Below are 21,972 nucleotides of genomic sequence, written 5' to 3' on the forward strand. Positions count from 1 at the left end.
TCCCTGGAATTCCCCGCTCCAAAAGGCACAGGGTTCAGTTCAAGGCAACCGGTGAAAATGCAGCATATTTAAGGCTTTTGCTTCTTAAATTAAAGCAACCCAGGAAGGTTTGGTCGGTTTTGGGAGGGGGGGTGGTTTGGTGGGTTTTTTTTGTGGTTTCTGGTTTTTCCTGAGCGTGGTCGCGGCGTGGGGGGCTCAGCCCGGGTTTAGGTGAAGGACCAGAGCTGGTGGGGGTCCGTGAGGTCGCAGGGAACCAGCGCCGGGTGCTTCCCTCGCGCCGTCAGACACGTCCCCGAGGCCAGGTTCTTAATGAGCCGGTTCTGCCCCCACCCCCCCAAAAAAACCAACAAAAAAGAGCGATCAGAGCCATTAAAACCGGTCGGGATCAAAGAGAAGGGGTGCGATGCGAGCGGAGGGGGAAGGGATGATCCCCAAGGTGGGGTGGGGGGGATTCCCGGGATGGAGCTAGGGGGTTGAAGAATTCCCGGGCTGTCCCCTCTCACCTGTGCCAGCTCCCACTCCTCGTTGGCGGCCACCCGGTCGGGCTTCCCTCGGAATTGGCACTCGCCCAGCTCGGCCGTGCCCGGCCCCGCCCGCAGGCACAGCTCCCTGCCGATGTTGTGCCGCAGCTCCCGCTGGCTCGTGTACTCGAAATACTGCGGGGGGAGAACGGGGACGCATCGCCAAAATCACCCCCTAACGCCGGGGGGATAAAGGGAGGGAATGGGGGGGCTCGGGGGGCGCCCACCTGGTTGCCCCCCAGCCCGTGGCAGGGGTACATGATGAGGGGTTTGCCCCCGTGGTTGTTCTCGCCGACGTCCAGGCAGCTCTTGGTGGCCTCGTTTTTTATCTGCTGGGAGGGAGGGAACGGATGGAAAAAGGAGGAAGAAGGGGGGGAAAAGGGGAGGAAGAAGGGGGAAAAGGGAGGAAGAAGGGGGAAAGGGAGGAAGAAGGGGGAAAAGGAGGAAGAAGGGGGAAAAGGGGGAAGAAGGGGGAAAGGGAGAGAGAAGGGAGGGAAAAGGAGGAAGAAGGGGGAAAGGGGAGGAAGAAGGGGGAAAAGGAGAGGAAGAAGGGGAAAAAGAGGAAGAAGGAGGAAAAGGAGGAAGAAGGAGGAAGGAGGAAGAAGGGGAAAGAAGAGGGAAAAGGGGAGGAAGGAAGGGAGGAAAAGGAGGAAGGAGGAAGAGGAAAAGGAGGAGGAAAAGGGGGAAAGAGGGAGGAGAAAGGGGAGGAAGAAGAGGGAAAAAGGGGAGGAAGAAGGGGGAAAAAGGAGGGAAAGGGAGGAAAAGGGGAAGAAGGGGAAAAGGGGAGGAAAAGGAGAGGAGGAAGAAGGAAGAGGAGGAAAAGGAGGAAAAGGGGAGGGAAGAAGGAGGGAAAAGGAGGAGAAGGAGGAAAGGGGAGGAAAAGGAGGAGGAAAAGGGGAGGAAGAAGGAGGGAAAGAGGGGAAGAGGAAGGGGAAAAGGGGAGGAAGAAGGGGGAAAAAGGGGAGGAAGAAGGGGGAAAAAGGGGAGGAGGAAGGGGGGAAAAGGGGAGGAAGAAGGGGGGGAAAAGGGGAGGAAGAAGGGAGGGAAAAGGGGAGGAAAAGGGAGGGAAAAGGGGAGGAGGAAGGGGGGGAAATGGGAGGAGGAGAAAAGAAGAGGAAGGAGGGAAAGAGGAGGAAGGAGGGAAAGAGGAGGAAGGGGGAGAAGGGGAGAAAGGGGAGGAAAGAGGAGGAAGAGGAGGAAGAGGGAATAAAAAGGAGGAAGAGGGAATAAAGAGGAGGAAGAGGGAGAAGGGGAAAAAGAGAGGGAAGAGAAAGAAGGGGGAAAAAGAAGAAGGGAAGAAGGAAAAAGGGGAGGAAGAAGGAGAGAAAAGCAGAGGAAGAAGGAGGGGGGAAAAGAGAGGAAGAAGAGGAAGGAGGTGGTGGGAAGAGAAGGAAGGTGGGAATAAAGAGGAGAAAAGAGAATGGGAAAGGGAGAGAAGGGGAAAGAGGGGGCAGAGAGAAGAAAAACGACGGGCTCAGAGGAGCGGGACAGGCCCCGCCCCGGGTTTGGGCTCTGGTTATCCCTGTGCAAACCCGGGCTGGGAGCGCCGGGTCCCGGATCCCGGATCCTTTCCAGGACACGAGGAACACCCGGGCCAACCCCCCGAGGCAAAGGAAAAGCCGCCCGGGCCGAGGTTCCAGGAAATAAAGGTGAATTCAAAGCTGGGCGGGAGCCAGAACCCCGGCTGTCACCTCGCTGTCACCTCTCTGTCACCTGTCCCGCGGCCCCGGCTGAGGGAGGGGGAGCAGAGCCGGGACACAACGCCCGGCTCCGGGGGAAAAGGGGATTTTTTTGGCAGCTCCGTCCTCAGGGATGGGATTGGAGCTTCATATTCTGTGTCCAGATTCCTTAGGGATGGGATTGGAGCTCCAAATCCTCTCTGTCCCCACGTTCCTTAGGGATGGGATTGGAGCTTCACATCTGCCTGTCTCCCGATTTCTTTAGGGATGGAATTGAAGCTCCTCATCCTGCCCGTTCCCAGATTCCTCAGGGATGGAGCTGGATCTCCATCCTGCCCATCCCCACATTCCTCAGCTCCATCCTGCCCATCCCCACATTCCTCAGGGATGCAGCTGGATCTCCATCCTGCCCATTCCCAAATTCCTCAGGGATGGAGCTGGATCTCCATCCTGCCCATTCCCACATTCCTCAGGGATGCAGCTGGATCTCCATCCTGCCCATTCCCACATTCCTCAGGGATGGAGCTGGATCTCCATCCTGCCCATCCCCACATTCCTCAGGGATGCAGCTGGATCTCCATCCTGCCCATTCCCAAATTCCTCAGCTCCATCCTGCCCATTCCCAAATTCCTCAGCTCCATCCTGCCCATCCCCAAATTCCTCAAGGATGCAGCTGGATCTCCATCCTGCCCATTCCCAAATTCCTCAGCTCCATCCTGCCCATTCCCACATTCCTCAGGGATGGAGCTGGATCTCCATCCTGCCCATCCCCACATTCCTCAGGGATGGAGCTGGATCTCCATCCTGCCCTTGCCCATCCCCAAATTCCTCAGGGATGCAGCTGGATCTCCATCCTGCCCATTCCCAAATTCCTCAGGGATGGAGCTGGATCTCCATCCTGCCCATTCCCAAATTCCTCAGCTCCATCCTGCCCACTCCCATTCCTCCCACCAATTCCTCAGGGATGCAGCTGGATCTCCATCCTCCCCATCCCCACATTCCTCAGGGATGGAACTGGAGCTGTCCCGCCCCCCAGCCCAATTTTCCAAGCCCACCCACCCCTCACCGTGACGTCATTCGGTGCTGGGGGAACTTTCCGTCTCATTTAACCCAAATTTACCCCAAAACCGCGTCCCCCGCGGGTTCCCCCACCCGAGAACTCCCCCAAAAAAACCTGGAATCCCCCTGCGGGATTCCAGCCCAGCCGGAGCCGGGTTTGGTGACAACCACGGGGACAACCACGGCTGTCCCCAACCCCCCCACGGGGACTTCCCGGCTTTGTTGGTCATTCCCGGCTGGAATTCTCCGCCCTTCCCGGCACTCACCGCCCCGTAGAAGGTGGGGGTGAGGTCGGGGACGAACATCTCGGGGTAAACGTTCTGCAGGTACCACGTGAAGTTCCGGCAGCGCAGCCGCTCCCGCAGCCGGAGCCGCTCGGTGATGTCACCGAACGATTTCTGTTGGGGCAGAAAATTGAGGAAAATAAACCCCACAAAAATCCTTTATCCCCCCCAAGATGAGGGTCAGCCCAGTTTCTCCATCGCCCCTCGTGGCACCCCAAGAGCTCGAGGTGTTTCGGTGTTGTAAAAACCCCATTTCTATAAAAATCCGTTCTATGGACAGCCACGGAAATAAATCAAAGCGACCCAAAACTTTCTCCACTCGTCCCTCCAGCTGTGGCACTCCAAGAGCTCAGGGGTGTTTCGGTGTTGTAAAAAAAATTTATAAAAATAATCGATGTTCTATGGACATATGTAAAAAAAATCAAGTGTTCTATGGACGGAGCCACAGGAGAAAACTTACAACCTCTTAAATTCAAGCTGAGGGTCAGCCCAGTTTCTCCATCACCCCTCGTGTTAAATTAATTAAATTAAAGTGATCTCTGAAACCAGCAAAGAAAAAAACCCCAAAACCTCTTCCCCCACCAAGCTGAGGGTCAGCCCAGTTTCTCCATCGCCCCTCGTGGCACCCCAAGGGCTCGGGGGTGTTTTGGTGTTGTAAAAAAACCCCCATTTCTATAAAAAAATCCATGTTCTATGGACGGAGCCACGGGAGAAAATTAAATTAAAGTGACCTCTGCTGCTCCCCAAGAGCTCGGAGGGGTTTTGGGACGAGAGGTTTGGTGTTGTAAAAAAAAAAAACCACAAACAAACAAAAAAACCCCACCGATTCATTTTAATGAAAAAAATCGTTGGTTTTTTTTTAACTAGAAAATGTTCCTGTCAAACATTTAAAAAAACCCAAAAAACCAAAACAAAATAAAAAAACACAACCATTTTAATGAAAAAAAAAAATCGTTGTTTTTTTTCCCGCTAGAAAACGCTCCGGCCCAACATTTTAAAATAAATAAATAAATAAATAAATAAATAAATAAATAAATAAATAAATAAGCTTTAATTAAAGCTAATTATTAAAAAAATAATTAAAAATAACTTAAAAATGATTTAAAAAAAAAGCTTTTTGGCTACCTTCAGCATGCGGGGTGGGGGGGGTTCACCCCCTCCCATCCCATCCCACCTCTCCCAGTAGAACCAGTAACCCCTCCCAGCAGAACCAGTAACCCCTCCCAGCAGAACCAGTAACCCTTCCCCAGCACCTCTCTGGCCATCTGCGCGGCCTGCTGGTTCCGGCGGTAGAAAATCTCCTTGTAATCGTCCATCCACACCTCGGCCAGGCGCACCTGGTTCCTGGAGATCACCTGCGTGCCCCGCGGGAAGCTGTGCGGGCTCTTGGAGCGGAACACGTGGCCCACCACGGAGCAGGGGATGATTTCCACCTGCCCCCCGCACTGCCAGACCTGCGGGAGACACCCCACGTCTCGAATTAATAATAATTAATAATAGTTAATTCACCCCCACATCTCTAATTAATAATAATTAATTTTTGGTTGGGCAGATTTGATGGGATAATTAATATATTGAATTATTTCCACCTGCCCCCCGCACTGCCAGACCTGCGGGAGAGACCCCACGTCTCGAATTAATAATAATTAATAATGATTAATTCACCCCCGCGTCTCTAATTAATAACAATTAATTATTGTATAGGCAGCTTTACATGGGACTTGATATATTGAATTATTTCCACCTGCCCCCCGCACTGCCAGACCTGCGGGAGGGACCCGGAGCTCGAATTAATAATGATTAATAATGATTAATTCACCCCCACCTCTCTAATTAATAATAATTAATTATTGTATAGGCAGCTTTAAATGGGATGGCTTCAATATATTGAATTATTTCCACCTGCCCCCCGCGCACTGCCAGACCTGCGGGAGGGACCCCACATCTCTAATTAATAATGATTAATAATAATTAATTCACCCCCACCTCTCTAAGTAATAATAATTAATTCTTGGTTGGGCAGATTTGATGGGATAATTAATATATTGAATTATTTCCACCTGCCCCCCGCACTGCCAGACCTGCGGGAGGGACCCCGGAGCTCGAATTAATAATGATTAATAATAATTAATTCACCCCCGCGTCTCTAATTAATCGTAATTAATTCTTGGATCGACAGCTTTAAATGGGATGGGTTCGATATATTGAATTATTTCCACCTGCCCCCCGCACTGCCAGACCTGCGGGAGGGACCCCACGTCTCTAATTAATAACAATTAATTAATAGCAATTAATATATTGAATTATCTCCACCTGCCCCCCGCACTGCCAGACCTGCGGGAGGGACCCCACGTCTCTAATTAATAGCAATTAATTAATAGCAATTAATATATTGAATTATCTCCACCTGCCCCCGCACTGCGCAGACCTTGAGGGTCAGCCCAATTTCTTCCATCGTCCCTCGTGGCACTCCAAGAGCTCGGGGGTGTTTCGGTGTTGTAAAAAATAAAAAAAAATTTATATATATATATATAAAAAAAATCGATGTTCTATGGACGGAGCCACGGGAGAAAATTAAATTAAATTAAATTAAATTAATTAAATTAAAGTGATCTCTGAAAACAGCAAAGAAAAAAACCCCAAAACCTCTTCCCCCCCAAGCTGAGGGTCAGCCCAGTTTCTCCATCGTCCCTCGCAGCACCCCAAGGGCTCGGGGGTGTTTTGGTGTTGTAAAAAAACCCCCATTTTTATAAAAAAATCGATGTTCTGTGGACGAAGCCACGGGAGAAAATTAAATTAAAGTGACCTCTGCTGCTCCCCAAGAGCTCGGAGGGGTTTTGGGACGAGAGGTTTGGTGTTGTAAAAAAAAAAAAACCACAAACAAACAAAAAAACCCCACCAATTCATTTTAATGAAAAAAATCGTTGGTTTTTTTTTAACTAGAAAATGTTCCTGTCAAACATTTAAAAAAACCCAAAAAACCAAAACAAAATAAAAAAACACAACCATTTTAATGGAAAAAAAAAAAATCGTTGTTTTTTTCCGCTAGAAAACGCTCCGGCCAAACATTAAAATAAATAAATAAATAAATAAATGAATGAATGAATAAATAAATAAATTAGCTTTAATTAAAGCTAATTATTAAAAATTAATTAAAAATAAATTAAAAATGATTTAAAAAAATAGCTTTTTGGCTACCTTCAGCATGCGGTGGGGGGGGGTTCACCCCCTCCCATCCCATCCCACCTCTCCCAGTAGAACCAGTAACCCCTCCCAGCAGAACCAGTAACCCCTCCCAGCAGAACCAGTAACCCTTCCCCAGCACCTCTCTGGCCATCTGCGCGGCCTGCTGGTTCCGGCGGTAGAAAATCTCCTTGTAATCGTCCATCCACACCTCGGCCAGGCGCACCTGGTTCCTGGAGATCACCTGCGTGCCCCGCGGGAAGCTGTGCGGGCTCTTGGAGCGGAACACGTGGCCCACCACGGAGCAGGGGATGATTTCCACCTGCCCCCCGCACTGCCAGACCTGCGGGAGACACCCGGAGCTCGAATTAATAATAATTAATAATAATTAATTCACCCCCACCTCTCTAAGTAATAATAATTAATTCTTGGTTGGGCAGATTTGATGGGATAATTAATATATTGAATTATTTCCACCTGCCCCCCGCACTGCCAGACCTGCGGGAGAGACCCCGGAGCTCGAATTAATAACAATTAATAATAATTAATTCACCTCCACGTCTCTAATTATTCGTAATTAATTATTGGATAGGCAGCTTTAAATGGGAACAATTAATATACTGAATTATCTCCACCTGCCCCCCGCACTGCCAGACCTGTGGAAGGGACCCCACGTCTCTAATTAATAGCAATTAATTAATAGCAATTAATATATTGAATTATTTCCACCTGCCCCCCGCACTGCCAGACCTGCGGGAGGGACCCCACGTCTCTAATTAATAGCAATTAATTAATAGCAATTAATATACTGAATTATCTCCACCTGCCCCCCGCACTGCCAGACCTGCGGGAGGGACCCCACGTCTCTAATTAATAACAATTAATTAATAGCAATTAATATATTGAATTATCTCCACCTGCCCCCCGCACTGCCAGACCTGCGGCACGGTAATAATCCGATTAATAATTAATTATTATTATGGGATAATTAATATATTGAATTATTTCCACCTGCCCCCCGCACTGCCAGACCTGCGGGAGGGACCCCGGAGCTCGAATTAATAATGATTAATAATGATTAATAATAATTAATTCATCCCCACGTCTCTAATTAATAATAATTAATTATTGTATAGGCAGCTTTAAATGGGATGGCTTCGATATATTGAATTATTTCCACCTGCCCCCCGCACTGCCAGACCTGCGGGAGGGACCCCACGTCTCTAATTAATAACAATTAATTAATAGCAATTAATATATTGAATTATTTCCACCTGCCCCCCGCACTGCCAGACCTGCGGGAGAGACCCCACATCTCTAATTAATAATGATTAATTCACCCCCACCTCTCTAATTAATAATAATTAATTCTTGGTTGGGCAGATTTGATGGGATAATTAATATATTGAATTATCTCCACCTGCCCCCCGCACTGCCAGACCTGCGGGAGAGACCCCGGAGCTCGAATTAATAATGATTAATAATGATTAATTCACCCCCACATCTCTAATTAATAATAATTAATTCTTGGTTGGGCAGATTTGATGGGATAATTAATATACTGAATTATTTCCACCTGCCCCCCGCACTGCCAGACCTGCGGGAGAGACCCCGGAGCTCGAATTAATAATGATTAATTCACCCCCACATCTCTAATTAATAATTATTTCTTTAAATGGGATAATTAATATACTGAATTATCCCGTCCCGTGCTGTGCCAACCGGCGGTTTTAGGGTTTATGTTTTTTGAGTAGGTGGTTCTAATTAGGATATTTGGGGTTATGGTTTGTGGTGGTAATAATGATAATAATAATAATAATAATAATAATAACAATAATAATAATAATAATAGTAATAAATATAATAGATATAAGAATAAATTGAATAAATAAATACTAATAAATATAATAAATATACTAAATAAAAAATAATTAAATATAATAAATATAAGAATAAATATAATGAATAAAAATAAATATAATAAATACACAAAAGAAATAATAAATATATGATATATAATTAAAATAAATACAATAAATAACAAATAAATTAAATAAATAAATATTAAATAAAATAAATATAATCATAAAATAAATAACGATTGTTATTTTTAAAATAATGAATTAATAATTTTTTTAATGGTTTAAAAAAATAAATCGGCTTTTGTAAATAATCTCACGCTGCCAATATTTAACAACCCACGGGGGCCAAAAGGGCTAAAATCGCTGCTCTGCGATCCCTCAAATTTAAACCCTTTAAACTCTCCCCAAACCCTCACCCTGAAGGACATTTCCACCTTCTCCCCGTCCCCAAACCCTCACCCTGAAGGACATTTCCACGTTCTCCCCTCCCCAAATCTCCATCTGGTCGTCGTAGGAGCCGATGTGCTCGAAGTAGGACCTGGAGATGGCGAAGAGGCCACCCGCGAAGGTCGGGGACCTGCGTGGGGACCCAAAAAAAGAGTTAAAATAATTAAAAAAAAAGGGCAGGAATCTGAATTTTGGGACACGGAAAATTTGGGTGTCATCCGAAAAAATTGGGGTTTGGTGGCCGGGTCAGCTGGGAGGGGACAGAGGGGACAGCAAGGCTTGGACTCGAAAGGGAAAAGGGAAAACCCTTCCCAAAAAAAAGAGGGGGAAAGGTCCGAGCTCTCTGCCCCGTCCCCTCCTCCCAAATCCCTTCGTCTTTCCCGATTAAACTCGCTTTTAATTGGGAAAAAAAAAAGAATTCCAAAGGATTTTTTGGGCTGATGGAGACGAGACAGAGCCGGGAGAGACACCAGGAGGGTAAAAAAGGGAGGAAAAAGGGACTTTATTGGGACGGGGAACCTCTCGCGGGTGGGAGAGGTGGGAAAACCACTCGGGGTTGTTTTTTTTTCTCTGCGTGTCAAACAGAGGGATAACAAGGGGGAAAACAGCGATTTTTGGGAAAAGGAGGAAAATGAAGGGGATAAAAGTCCCTCCGTGCTGGGATTCTTGATGGGAAGGTCTCATTTTTCCCCTCAAGGGGATAACTTTACTGGGAAGGGGCAGCATCACCCATCAGGAGGCACCAAAAACGAGGGGAAAACACCGATTTTTGGAAAAAGGAGCAAAATGAAGAGGATAAAACCCCCCTCCGGCGCTGCTCTCACTTGATGGGGAAGGTCTCATCCTTCCCCCAGGGGAAAACTTTACTGGGAAGGGGCAGCATCACCCACTGGGAGGCACCAAAAACGAGGGGAAAACACCGATTTTTGGGAAAAGGAGCAAACCCAAACGGATAAAAACCCCCGTCCCGTGCTGTTCTTACTTGATGGGGAATCAAGGGATGGGTCTCACCCTTCCCCCAAGGGGAAAACTTTACTGGGAAGGGGCAGCACCGCCCACAGGGAGGCACCAAAAACGAGGGGAAAACACCGATTTTTGGGAAAAGGAGGAAAACGAAGAGGATAAAAGTCCCTCCGTGCTGGGATTCTTGATGGGGAAGGTCTCATTTTTCCCCCCAAGGGGATAACTCTACTGGGAAAGGGAAGCATCGCCCACCAGGAGGCATCAAAAACGAGGGGAAAACACCGATTTTTGGGAAAAGGAGGAAAACGAAGAGGATAAAAGTCCCTCCGTGCTGGGATTGCTTGTTGGGGAAGGTTTCATCCATCCTCCAGGAGAAAACTGCACTGGGAAGGGGCAGCACCGCCCACCGGGAGGCACCAAAAACGAGGGAAAAACACCGATTTTCGGGAAAAGGAGCAAAATGAAGAGGATAAAAATCCCCCTCCGGTGCTGCTCTTACTTGATGGGGAATCAAGGGATGGGTCTCACCCTTCCCCCAGGGGAAAACTTTACTGGGAAGGGGCAGCATCACCCACCAGGAGGCACCAAAAACGAGGGAAAAACACCGATTTTTGGGAAAAGGAGCAAAACGAAGAGGATAAAGGTCCCTCCGTGCTGGGATTCTTGATGGGGAAGGTCTCATTTTTCCCCCCGAGGGGATAACTCCACTGGGAAAGGGCAGCATCACCCACCAGGAGGCACCAAAAACGAGGGGAAAACCACCGATTTTTGGGAAAAGGAGGAAAACGAAAAGGATAAAGGTCCCTCCGTGCTGGGATTCTTGATGGAGAAGGTCTCATCCTTCCCTAGGGGGAAAACTACACTGGGAAGGGGCAGCATCACCCACGGGGGAGGCACCAAAAACGAGGGGAAAAACCACCGATTTTTTGGGAAAAGGAGTAAAACGAAGCGGATAAAAATCCCCCTCCCGTTCTGCTCTCACTTGATGGGGAAGGTCTCGTCCTTCCTGCGCTGCCTCTCCCGGGCCGGCACCACCTCCCAGCCGAAGGTCAGGCTCCAGTCGAAGTTGCCGCGGCTGTGCTGCTTGCCGTTCTGCACGGGCTTGGAGAACTCGAAGGTGTTGAGGTCGATGGTGGCGATGTCCGGGCTCACCACGGCCGTGGGTTCCTCGGCGATGCGCGACAGCAGCGGCTCCAGCCACCCGTGGAAACACTCGCCTGGGAACGCGCGGGGAAAGAAAGCGGGGGGCAGAGGGGGTAACCTCATCCCTCTGCCCCCCTCTTCAGCTCCCTGGGGGTCGTGGGGTGGGTGGGCGCTCACAGTGGGCGTCCAGGAAGGTGAGGACGTCCCCGCTGGCCACGCTGGCCCCGAGGAGCCGCGCCGTGATGAGCCCCTTGCGCTCCTTCTGCCGCACCACCCGCACGATCTGCAGCTGCTCCACGTAGCGCTCCAGCTCCTCCTTCAGGTACTCTGCGGTGGGGAGGGGGGCGGGGAGGAGAGGCCGCCGTCGGAGGGGGCAGGAGGCGGGTCCTGAGTCCCACGAGCCCACCCTGCTGCCCTCATCCCGTCCCAAACCATCCCATCCCATTCCATCCCCATCTCATCCCATCCCATCCCCTCCCAAACCATCCCATCCCATCCCATCCCATCAATCCCCTCCCCTCCCATCCCATTCTATCCCTCCCATCCCCATCCCATCCCATCCCATCCCATCCCATCCCATCAATCCCATCCCATCCATCCCATCTCCATCCCATCCCATCCCATCCCATCCCATCCCATCCATCCATCCATCCCATCCCATCCCATCCCATCCCATCCCATCCCACTCTGCTGCCCCGTCCCCATCCCATCCTGCTACTCCCATCCCCATCCCATCCCTCCCATCCAATCCCATCCCATCCGCTACTCCCATCCCATCCCATCCATCCCATCCCATCCCAGCCCATCCCATCTCCATCCCAAACCATCCCATCCCACTCTGCTGCCCCATCCCCATCCCAAACCATCCCATCCCATCCCATCCCATCCCATCCCGTCCCGTCCTTCCCATCCCATCCTATCCCATCCCATCCCATCCCATCAATCCCATCCCATCCCATCCCACCCCAGGAACTGCTCAGATCCTGCTCCTGCTCCCAGGTTTGGATTTGCAGGCAGGTGGAATGTCCTTCCCCCAAACCCGGGGGTGTTTTTGGCTTTAAACCAAAACTGGTTTGGTTGAATCGAGAGTGTTTTGGGCTAAATCGAGAGTGTTTTGGGCTGAATCGAGAGTGTTTTGGGCTGAATCGAGAGTGTTTTGGGCTGAATCGAGAGTGGTTTGGGCTGAATCGAGAGTGGTTTGGGCTGAATTGAGAGTGGTTTTGGCTGAATCGAGAGTGGTTTTGGTTGAATCGAGAGTGGTTTTGGGCTGAATCGAGAGGGGGTTTGGCTGAATCGAGAGGGGTTTTGGCTGAATCGAGAGTGTTTTGGGGTAAATCGAGACTGGTTTTGGCCAAAGAGAGTTTTACAAAGGAACCACCCACCCCCTTCCCGTCTAATCCCCCTCTGGAGAGGGATCAGGGGAGGGATCAGGGGAGGGATCAGGGGAGGGATCAGGGGAGGGGGTCACGCCCCTGTGGCTGAAGCGTCACCGAGGGCAGGGACACACACGGAAACTGGGGTGTTTTTTGGCAGCCACGAGCTGGGAACGGCCAAGTGAGAGCCGGGACCCCCAGAAACCCATCCAGGGAAGGGACCCCGAGTCCCACCCGTGTCCCCAGCACGGCGGGAGCCAAACCCGAGGGCCACAAAGCCCTTCAGGCTCCTCGGGAAGGGGGAAGTTCTCTGGGACGAGGGCAGAGTCCGCTCCTCCCGCTCCCTGCCCTGCCCCCGGTGGTTAATTAATTAGCCCCGGGCGTAATTCACGGGGTTAATTAGCCCCGGGAGCGGCTGCCGAGGGTTTGAGAGTGACCGAGGTGTTTGTGGGATCTGGGTTAGGAGCGTTGCATCCCTCTGGTCCCCGAATTCCACCACAGTTCCCACTTCCCCTCACAGCTCCCACGTCCCACCATCCCTCTGACCCCAAATCCCACCATGGCTCCTGTACCCCATCACAGCTCCCACATCCCACCCTCCCTTTCACTCCACCTCCCACCAGAGCTCCTGCATCCCTCTGACCCCACATCCCTCTGACCCCACATCCCACCATCCCTCTGACCCCACATCCCTCTGACCCCACATCCCACCATCCCTCTGACCCACATCCCACCATCCCTCTGCCATCCTACATCCTCTGATCCCACATCCCATCATCCCTCTGACCCCACATCCCTCTGATCCCACATCCCACCATCCCTCTGACTCCACATCCCACCATCCCTCTGATCCCACATCCCTCTGATCCCACATCCCACCATCCCTCTGACCCACATCCCACCATCCCTCTGACTCCACATCCCACCATCCCTCTGATCCCACATCCCATCACAGCTCCTGCATCCCTCTGACCCCACATCCCACCAGGGCTCCTGCATCCCTCTGACTCCATATCCCTCTGACCCTACATCCCTCTGACTCCACATCCCACCATCCCTCTGATCCCACATCCCATCACAGCTCCCACCTCCCACCAGAGCTCCTGCATCCCTCTCACTCCACATCCCATCACAGCTCCCACCATCCCTCTGACCCCCATCCCACCAGAGTTCCTGCATCCCTCTCACCCCACATCCCTCTGACCTCACATCCCACCATCCCTCTCACCCCACATCCCCCCACAGCTCCTAAATCCCTCTGATTCCACCATCCCTTTCACCCCACATCCCACCAGAGCTCCTGCATCCCATCACATCTCCCACATCCCACCAGAGCTCCTGCATCCCTCTGACCCCACCATCCCTTTCACTCCACCTCCCACCAGAGCTCCTGCATCCCTCTGATTCCACTATCCCTTTCACCCCCCATCCCACCAGAGCTCCTGCATCCCTCTAACCCCATCACAGCTCCCACCATCCCTCTTGCCCCACATCTCACCAGAGCTCCTTCATCCCATCACACCTCCCACAACCCACCATCCCTCCACCCCACATCCCACCAGAGCTCCTGCATCCCCTCTGACCCCACATCCCACCATCCCTCTGACCCCACATCCCACCATCCCTCTGACCCCACATCCCACCATCCCTCTGACTCCACATCCCACCATCCCTCTGACCCCACATCCCACCATCCCTCTGACCCCACATCCCACCATCCCTCCGACCCCACATCCCACCACAGCTCCCACATCCCACCATCCCATCCCTCCACCCCCACATCCCACCATCCCATCCCTCCACCCCCACATCCCACCATCCCTCTGACCCCACATCCCACCACAGCTCCCACATCCCTCCATCCCCCCATCCCCCTCCCCTCCTCCCTCCTCCCCCGTTTCCCCTCCTCCCGCGCGTCCCGCTGGCGTCCCCACCGTCGGTGCTGGCGTCATCGACCAGGATGACCTCCCTGAGCAGGCTGGCGGGGGCCGAGTGCAGGACGCTGTAGACGGTCCTGAGCAGGGTGGACCAGGCCTCGTTGTGGAACACGATCACCACGCTGGTGCTGGGCAGGGGCGGGCAGCGCCTGAACTTCTGGTCGATGCACCTTGGGCACACACGGGGGGGGGTCGGTTTGGGGTTGGGGGGGGAAAGGGGAAGGACAGGAATGAGCCCTCGTGCCCCCCGACCCCTCTCGCCTCCATCTCCCTCCATCTCCTTCCATCTCCTTCCATCTCTCTCCATCTCCCTTCATCTCCTTTCATCTCCCTCCATCTCCCTCCATCTCCCTCCATCTCCTTCCATCTCCCTCCATCTCCCTCCGTCTCTCATCTCCCTCCGTCCTCCATCTCCTCCATCTCCCTCCATCTCCTTCCATCTCCTTCCATCTCTCTCCATCTCCCTCCATCTCCTTCCATCTCCTTCCATCTCCCTCCATCTCCCTCCGTCTCCCTCCATCTCCCTCCGTCTCCCTCCATCTCCCTCCATCTCCTTCCATCTCCCTCCATCTCCCTCCGTCTCCCTCCATCTCCCTCCGTCTCCCTCCATCTCCCTCCATCTCCCTCCATCTCCTTCCATCTCCCTCCATCTCCCTCCATCTCCATCTCCCCGCCCCGGCTCATCCCGGCTTTCATTCCCGTCGGTTTTGGTTGAGCGAGTCCCGCTCCCGAATTCCTCCTCTCCCTCCCTCCCTCCCTCCCTCCCTTTTGTCACCTGCCAAGCGCAGATAATCCATCCTGGGGGGGAAGGGAGGGGATCCCACACCAAGTTTGAGTTTCTCCTTCCTTTTCGAGGTTTTTCCCAGCCCGAATTCCCTCTCCCCTCCATCCCCCACCCCGGGAGAAGGCAGGGTTGTTAATCCCGCAGCGAGGAAATCCCTGGAGTTTCCCCCCTTTTCCCTCCTCCCTCCCCACCCCGCGCACCCAGCGGGGTCCGGGGCTGTTCCACTCGGCTAAGAAAAGAAAAAGTCCGATTATTGGAGCCGGCAGGAATAAAAAAGAGGGAGAGGGGAGGGAGAGGGGGGAGATCCCGGAGCCCCCGAGCAGGTACAGGAGACACAAAGAGCCCCTAAACCCGACCCCGAGGGGCCAGAATTGGGGGGAAATATTAATAAATATGTGTGGTTTTTGGGGGCTCTGTCGCTGTTCAGTCCCCTGCTGGTGCTGAGCCACCCCCTGGCCCCGGTGGGTTTTTATTTCCCCTTAAAGTTCCGGGATTAAGGGGAAAAAAAAAAATCAAAAGAGTGAGTGGATAAATTTTAAGGGATGAGGGGACAAGTTAAAGGGAATAGGGGCCAAAATCGAGGGAATAAGGGGGCCAAAATCGAGGGAATAGGGGCCAAAATCAATAATTCAAAGAAGGTTGAGGCCAAATCAAGGAACAGGGCCCAAATCGACTGAATAAAAGCCAAATTCAAGGGACTAAGGGGCCAAATCACATGACTGAATAAGGGGCCAAAATCAAGGGAACAGGGGCCCAAATCGACTGAATAAAGGGCCAAAATCAAGGGAATAAAGGGTAAAATCACAAGGGACAGAGGTAAAATCACAAGGGACAGAGGTAAAATCACAAGGGACAGAGGTAAAACCACAAGGAAAAAAGGCCAAACGGCGAGGAACGCGGGCCAGATTCCCGAGGAACGCGCTTTCCCTCTCTTTTCGGTATTTTTTTGGGTTTTTTTTGAGGGGGTTTGTTCCCTCTCTCACTCCGGCGGGCGGCTGTCGGGCCCCAGCGCTCTCTGCAGGGAGATGCGGTCGCTGGCGAAGGCGTTGAAGCAGTGCTTCTCGTAGCCCTTCTCCTTCTCCCGCTCCTCCTCGGGGCTCCAGCGCTCCTTCTTGAAGGCTTTGCCGTCGGCGCCGGGGCTGGCGGGGTCCTGGGGGGGCCTCTCGAGGAAGGGGCGCAGCTCGGCCGCGGTGTAAACGCCGGGAGGGCAGCGGGGGGAGCCGGGCAGGGGGTCCCGGGGGGGCTCCGGGGCTCCGATCTGCAGCTTGGGCATGGAGTCGCGCAGGTTGTGGACGGCGCCGAGCATCAGGTGGAGCACCTGGCCCTTGCCCTGCACGATGTTCCTCAGCCAGGGCTCCTCTCCCGCCTGGCCGCGCCCTGCAGAGTCCTTCTGGAGGATGAAGAGGAAGATGAGGAAGGCGGCGCCCGCCAGCGCCACCTTCAAAGGGCTGGAGCGGCGGCGGAAAAACCTCATTTTTGGTGTTTTTTTTAATTTTTTTTAAATTTTTTTTGGAGGGTTTTCCGTGCTGGAGGAGGGAGTTTCAGGGTCGCGTCATGGTGGGATGGTCTGCTCCGGGAAGCTGCGGGGAGGAGAAAGAGGCGAGGGTTAAATCAGGGGACAGGGTGGGCTTTGGGTGCACCCCCCCCGGGGGTTGAAATATTGTATTTATGATATAATAGAGGAATTAAAAAAATCATGTGTAAAATATAGGAATACAAGGATATGTTCTATATAAGATATAGGGATACAAGGAGGGATACAAGGATGTATTCTATATAAAATATAGGAATACAAGGATATATTTTATATAAAACATAGGGATAAAAGGATATATTCTATATAAAATATAGGAATACAAGGATATATTTTATATAAAACATAGGGATAAAAGGATATATTCTATATAAAATATAGGAATACAAGGATATACTCTATATAAAATATAGGAATACAAGGATATATTCTATATAAAATATACAAGGATATAATCTATATAAAAGAGAGGAATACAAGGATATATTCTATATAAAATAGAGGAATGCAAGGATATAGTCTATATAAGATATAGGAATACAAGGATATATTCTATATAAAATATACAAGGATATATCCTATATAAAATACAGGAATACAAGGATATATTTTATATAAAATAGAGGAATACAAGGATATATCCTATATAAAATACAGGAATACAATCAGCTCATGGAATGGTTTGAGGTGGAAAGCACCTGAAAGATCATCCAGTCCAACTCCCCTGCCACGGGCAGAGAACCTTCCACTAGACCAGCTTAAAAACACACCTAATAACACAACATCAGTGTAATATATATATTATAAATTAACAAAGATTAATATTAATATAGCAACGTACTAATGCAATACTAACAACGTGATGTCATATCAATAACGAGCGAATTTAAAGTTCACTCCCTGCGAGGCTTCACCTGCAAAATTCATTTCTCCCCCTCCTCCCCTCCCTCCCGGCCTTTCCAGCCGCTAAATCCACCCTAAAATTCAACCACCGGCAACGAGCCAGGGTGGTCAATAAAGGCTGGAAGATGTTCTGGATCCGGCCCCAAAAGTTTCTCTCCCCACTTCACCCCCCCTCGCCCTCCAGACCTAAAAACAGAGCCCCAAAATCTGCCGAAATTTTGGCCTCGGAGGGAAAAAAAAAAAAAAAAACCACCTTTCTTTCCCCGGGTGGTTTTTTTTTCCTGCCTGGGAAGGAAGGAAGGGAAACTCCTGGGAAGGAAGGAAAACTCCTGGGAAGGAAGAAGAAAACTCCCTCCTGGGAAGGAGATTCTGCCTCGCTGCGGGTCCGGCCGAGCTGGAGCAGCGGCTTCGGCCGCGCCGGCCCCCAAATTTTCCAGCGGGAAAGCTCCGAGCTTTCCCACCACCCCCTCCCCCCCCCAAAAATAAAAACCCCCTCCCGCGGCTCGTCCTTTGTGAGCCGCGGCCGCCCGAGCATGGCCGAGCACGGCGGGATCCATTCACCACCATCTCCTCCTCCTCCTCCTCCTCCTCCTCCACTTCGGGGTTCCCTCCGCCCCCCTTTCCCTTTATTCCTATTTTTTTCCCCTTTTTCTCCAGGGAAAGGGGCGGGGAGGGGCACCTGCCGCAACTTCAAGGGCGAGGAAGTTGGGGTCGAGCAGGAGGAGGAGAAGGAGAAGGAGGAGGGGAGGGGTCTCCTCCCCCCCTGGGGTCTCCCCTTTGAGCGCCGCGGGATCAAAGCCCGGGCCGGGCCACGCTCGGCTGCCAAGGGCGCCCCTTCCCCACCCGCCGGCTCCTCGGAAAAGCGGAATTAAGGGGAAAAAAAACAACCCCAAAAGCCGCATAAATCCCTTTGTGTTTTCTGCGCCGGCCTCGAAACTCGCGGTCGCCCCCGCGGCCCCACTCGGGGGGTTTCGTGGCGAGGGGGGAGAGGGGAAAAGAGAAGGATTTGGGGGAGAAAAAAACCCCAAAAAACAACAAAACCGTGTTGCCATCATCTCCGCATCCCTCCGGGTGTTCCCGCCGCGTGGCTAACGAAGCTCGTTAGGAGAGAGGTGCTAATTAAGCCCAGGGAGACGCTCAGGTGTTCAGGGAAAGGGGGGGAGGGGGGAGGGAGGGTCCCAGGTTTGGGCACAACTTGCTGGGGGTGGGGGGGCTCCAACCCCGACCCTAACCCTAACCCCGCTCCCTTCTCCGGAAGAGCCCCCAAAAAAGCAAAATATAAATTAAGAAGCCACTTCCCCCTTCCAAAAAAAAAGCCCAAGAGTTGGGGTGGATTTAGCGCAGGATTTGCACCGGGAGCTCCCGCGGATTCCCAGGGGATGCTGCTCCCTCCCATCCCGAAAACTCCGCGCTGTTGAGGGAAAAACGAGGCCCAAACGACCCCCAGGAGCCTCTCGGGTTCAGAAAAGGAGGAGGGGGGATAAAAAAAAAAAGGGTTTGGTGGGAATTTGAGGAGGGGCGGGAAGGAGGAACGGTGGGGAGAGGAGGAAATGGAGAGATCCTCGCGGGAAGGGGTGGGGGATAAAAGGGAAAATAAATAAAAAATGCGGGTAAAGGGACACGACGTGGCCACGGGCTCCACGTGGCAGCGAGACACGACGGGAGCTCGAGGGGGGGTGTGGGGGGGGATCGGGAAAAACCGGGAGCGAGCTGAGTTGGGAAGAGCCGAGAGTGGAATTTGGGAGACACGAGGAAAACAAAAAAAAAAGCCGGGATTGTTGCCGGTGTTTGTGGGAGGGGTCGGCCCCGGTGAGAGGAGAGGGAGGGGCTGGGGAGGGGAGGGTGTGAGGGGGGGTGCTGCCCTCATCCCTTGGGATGAGTCCGAAGGGTCCTGGAGCCGCTCCTGGGGTCGGGGAACCCCACGGGGTGTGGTGGGGGCTCTCCGGGGAGAGGGGCCGCGTCCTCCCACGGAGCCGCTGGGATGTCCTGGGGGCTCCATCCGACCCCCTTCCCGGGGGCTCCATCCCGGACCACCCGACCCTGCCTGGTGGAGGGGGCTCCACACTGGGACCCCTGGGACCCCTGGACCCCCTTCCCCTGGGGCGAGAGGGGGCTCCCCTTGGACCCCGAGATGAACCGGGACCCCTGGGACCCCAGACCCTCAGTGCAGAAGGGGGTCCGAAATGGGAACCCCAGACCCCTTCAGTGCAGAAGGGAGGTCCGAAATGGGGACCCCAGACCCCTTAGTGCAGAAGGGGGTCTGAAATGGGGACCCCAGACCCCTTAGTGCAGAAGGGGGTCCGAAATGGGGATCCCCAGACCCTCTTACTGTGGAGGGAGCTCCACACCGGGACCCCAGATCCCCTTCCCCGTGGACGAGGGCCCGCACCGGGACCCCCAGACCCCTTCCTACGGTGGGACGAGGGGATTCCACACCGAGACCCCTGGGACCCCTTTCTCCCGAGCCGAGGGCTCCACACCGGGACCCCTAGACCCCCAGACCCCCTTTCCCATGAGCGAGGATTCAGCACCGGGACCCTGGGACCCCAGACCCTCTCCCCGTGGGCGAGGGCTCCACACTGGGACCCCGACCCCTAGACCACCAGACCGCCTTTCCCGTGGGCGAGGGGTCCACATCAGGACACCTGGGACCCCAGACCCCCTTCCCCGTGGGCGAGGGTTCAGCACCGGACCCCAGACCCCCAAACCGCCTTCCCCGTGGGCGAGGGCTCCACACTGGGACCCCGGGACCCCCTAGACCTGCAGACCCTTTCCCCGTGGGGAGGTCCACTCAGGACTCCAGGACCCCCAGACTCCCTTTCCCCGTGGGCGAGGGTCCACTGGGACCCAGGACCCCTAGGACCCCCAGACCCCCTTCCCCTGGGCGAGGGATCCACACCAGGACCCCCGGGACCCCCAGCCCCCCTTCCCCGTGGGCGAGGGGTCCACACCGGGACCCCCCGTTCCTCACCGGCTCCACGGTGGGTGCGGGGCCTCAGGTGAGTCCGGGAGGGGCGGGGCCACCTCCGCTACCTGTCCGTCCTTCCCCCCGGTACAGGTGCAGGGGGCGGGGCCGCGGAGATCCCGGGAATGTCGCTGGGTCCTAGCGCCGCGATCCCGGGAATGTCGCCGGGTCCTAGCGCCGGCCGTGCCAGGGAACGGCGCTGGGTCCTAGTGCCGCCCGTTCCCGGGAATGTCACGGTCCTAGTGCCGCCCGTTCCCGGGAATATCGCCCGGTCCTGGTGCCAAAATCCGGGAATATCTCCCGGTTCTGGTGCTGCCCGTTCCTGGGAATATCGCCCGGTCCTGGTGCCAAAATCCCGGGAATATCGCCTGGTCCTAGTGCTGCCCGTTCCCGGGAATATCGCCCTGTCCTGGTGCCATCTGTTCCAGGGAATGTCGCCCGGTTTTAGTGCCAAAATCCCGGGAATATCGCCGGGTATTTGTGCCATCTGTTCCAGGGAATGTCGCCCGGTCCTGGTGCCAAAATCCCGAGAATATCGCTCGGTATTTGTGCCATCTGTTCCAGGGAATATAGCCCGGTCCTAGTGCCAAAATCCAGGGAAAATCGCCCGGTCCTAGTGCCAAAATCCCGGAAATATTGCCCGCTCCTGGTGCCAAAATCCCGGGAAAATCGCCCGGTCCTGCTGCCAAAATCCCGGGAATATCGCAGGGTATTTGTGCCATCTGTTCCAGGGAATATCTCCCGGTCCTAGTGCCAAAATCCCGGGAATATTGCCCGGTCCTAGTGCCAAAATCCCGGGAAAATCGCCCGGTCCTGGTGCCAAAATCCCGGGAATATCGCAGGGTATTTGTGCCATCTGTTCCCGGGAATATCGCCCGGTCTTAGTGCCAAAATCCCGGGAATATCGCCTGGTCCTAGTGCCAAAATCCCGGGAATATCGCCCGGTCCTGGTGCCGTCTGTTCCGGGGAATGTCGCCCGGTCCTAGTGCCAAAATCCCGGGAATATCGCCGGGTATTTGTACCATCTGTTCCAGGGAATATCGCCCGGTCCTAGTGCCAAAATCCAGGGAAAATCGCCCGGTCCTGGTGCCAAAATCCAGGGAAAATCGCCCGGTCCTGGTGCCAAAATCCCGGGAATATCGCCCGGTCCTAGTGCTGCCCGTTCCCGGGAATATCGCCCGGTCCTGGTGCCAAAATCCCGGGAATATCGCCTGGTCCTAGTGCCAAAATCCCGGGAATATCGCCGGGTATTTGTGCCATCTGTTCCAGGGAATGTCGCCCGGTCCTGGTGCCAAAATCCCGGGAATATCGCCCGGTGCTGGTGCCAAAATCCCG

At 53.3% G+C, this 21,972-nt stretch overlaps 2 protein-coding genes across 2 annotated transcripts in view; both read right to left on the reverse strand.

Moving 5' to 3' along the window:
- Nucleotides 1–21,972, reverse strand: part of GALNT6 (polypeptide N-acetylgalactosaminyltransferase 6) — a 24,687-nt gene continuing 2,715 nt past the window's right edge. The window contains exons 2-11 of the mRNA XM_050306083.1: nucleotides 16,219–16,815; nucleotides 14,449–14,621; nucleotides 11,319–11,468; nucleotides 10,981–11,215; nucleotides 9,048–9,165; nucleotides 6,869–7,069; nucleotides 3,526–3,657; nucleotides 749–850; nucleotides 504–656; nucleotides 1–320 (exon numbers count right to left, since the gene is read on the reverse strand). Coding sequence (XP_050162040.1) covers nucleotides 207–320; nucleotides 504–656; nucleotides 749–850; nucleotides 3,526–3,657; nucleotides 6,869–7,069; nucleotides 9,048–9,165; nucleotides 10,981–11,215; nucleotides 11,319–11,468; nucleotides 14,449–14,621; nucleotides 16,219–16,709 — 1,869 coding nt within the window. The 5' untranslated portion in view covers nucleotides 16,710–16,815 and the 3' untranslated portion in view covers nucleotides 1–206. The remainder of the gene's footprint in view (nucleotides 321–503; nucleotides 657–748; nucleotides 851–3,525; nucleotides 3,658–6,868; nucleotides 7,070–9,047; nucleotides 9,166–10,980; nucleotides 11,216–11,318; nucleotides 11,469–14,448; nucleotides 14,622–16,218; nucleotides 16,816–21,972) is intronic.
- LOC126635155 (exendin-3-like) overlaps nucleotides 16,788–21,972 on the reverse strand; it is a 14,032-nt gene continuing 8,847 nt past the window's right edge. The window contains exon 3 of the mRNA XM_050306094.1: nucleotides 16,788–16,815. Within this exon, the coding sequence (XP_050162051.1) occupies nucleotides 16,788–16,815 (28 nt within the window). The remainder of the gene's footprint in view (nucleotides 16,816–21,972) is intronic.

This window comes from Myiozetetes cayanensis, unplaced genomic scaffold (assembly GCF_022539395.1).
Source record: "Myiozetetes cayanensis isolate MyiCay16 unplaced genomic scaffold, myiCay2020 scf111, whole genome shotgun sequence".
NCBI classification, from domain to species: domain Eukaryota; kingdom Metazoa; phylum Chordata; class Aves; order Passeriformes; family Tyrannidae; genus Myiozetetes; species Myiozetetes cayanensis.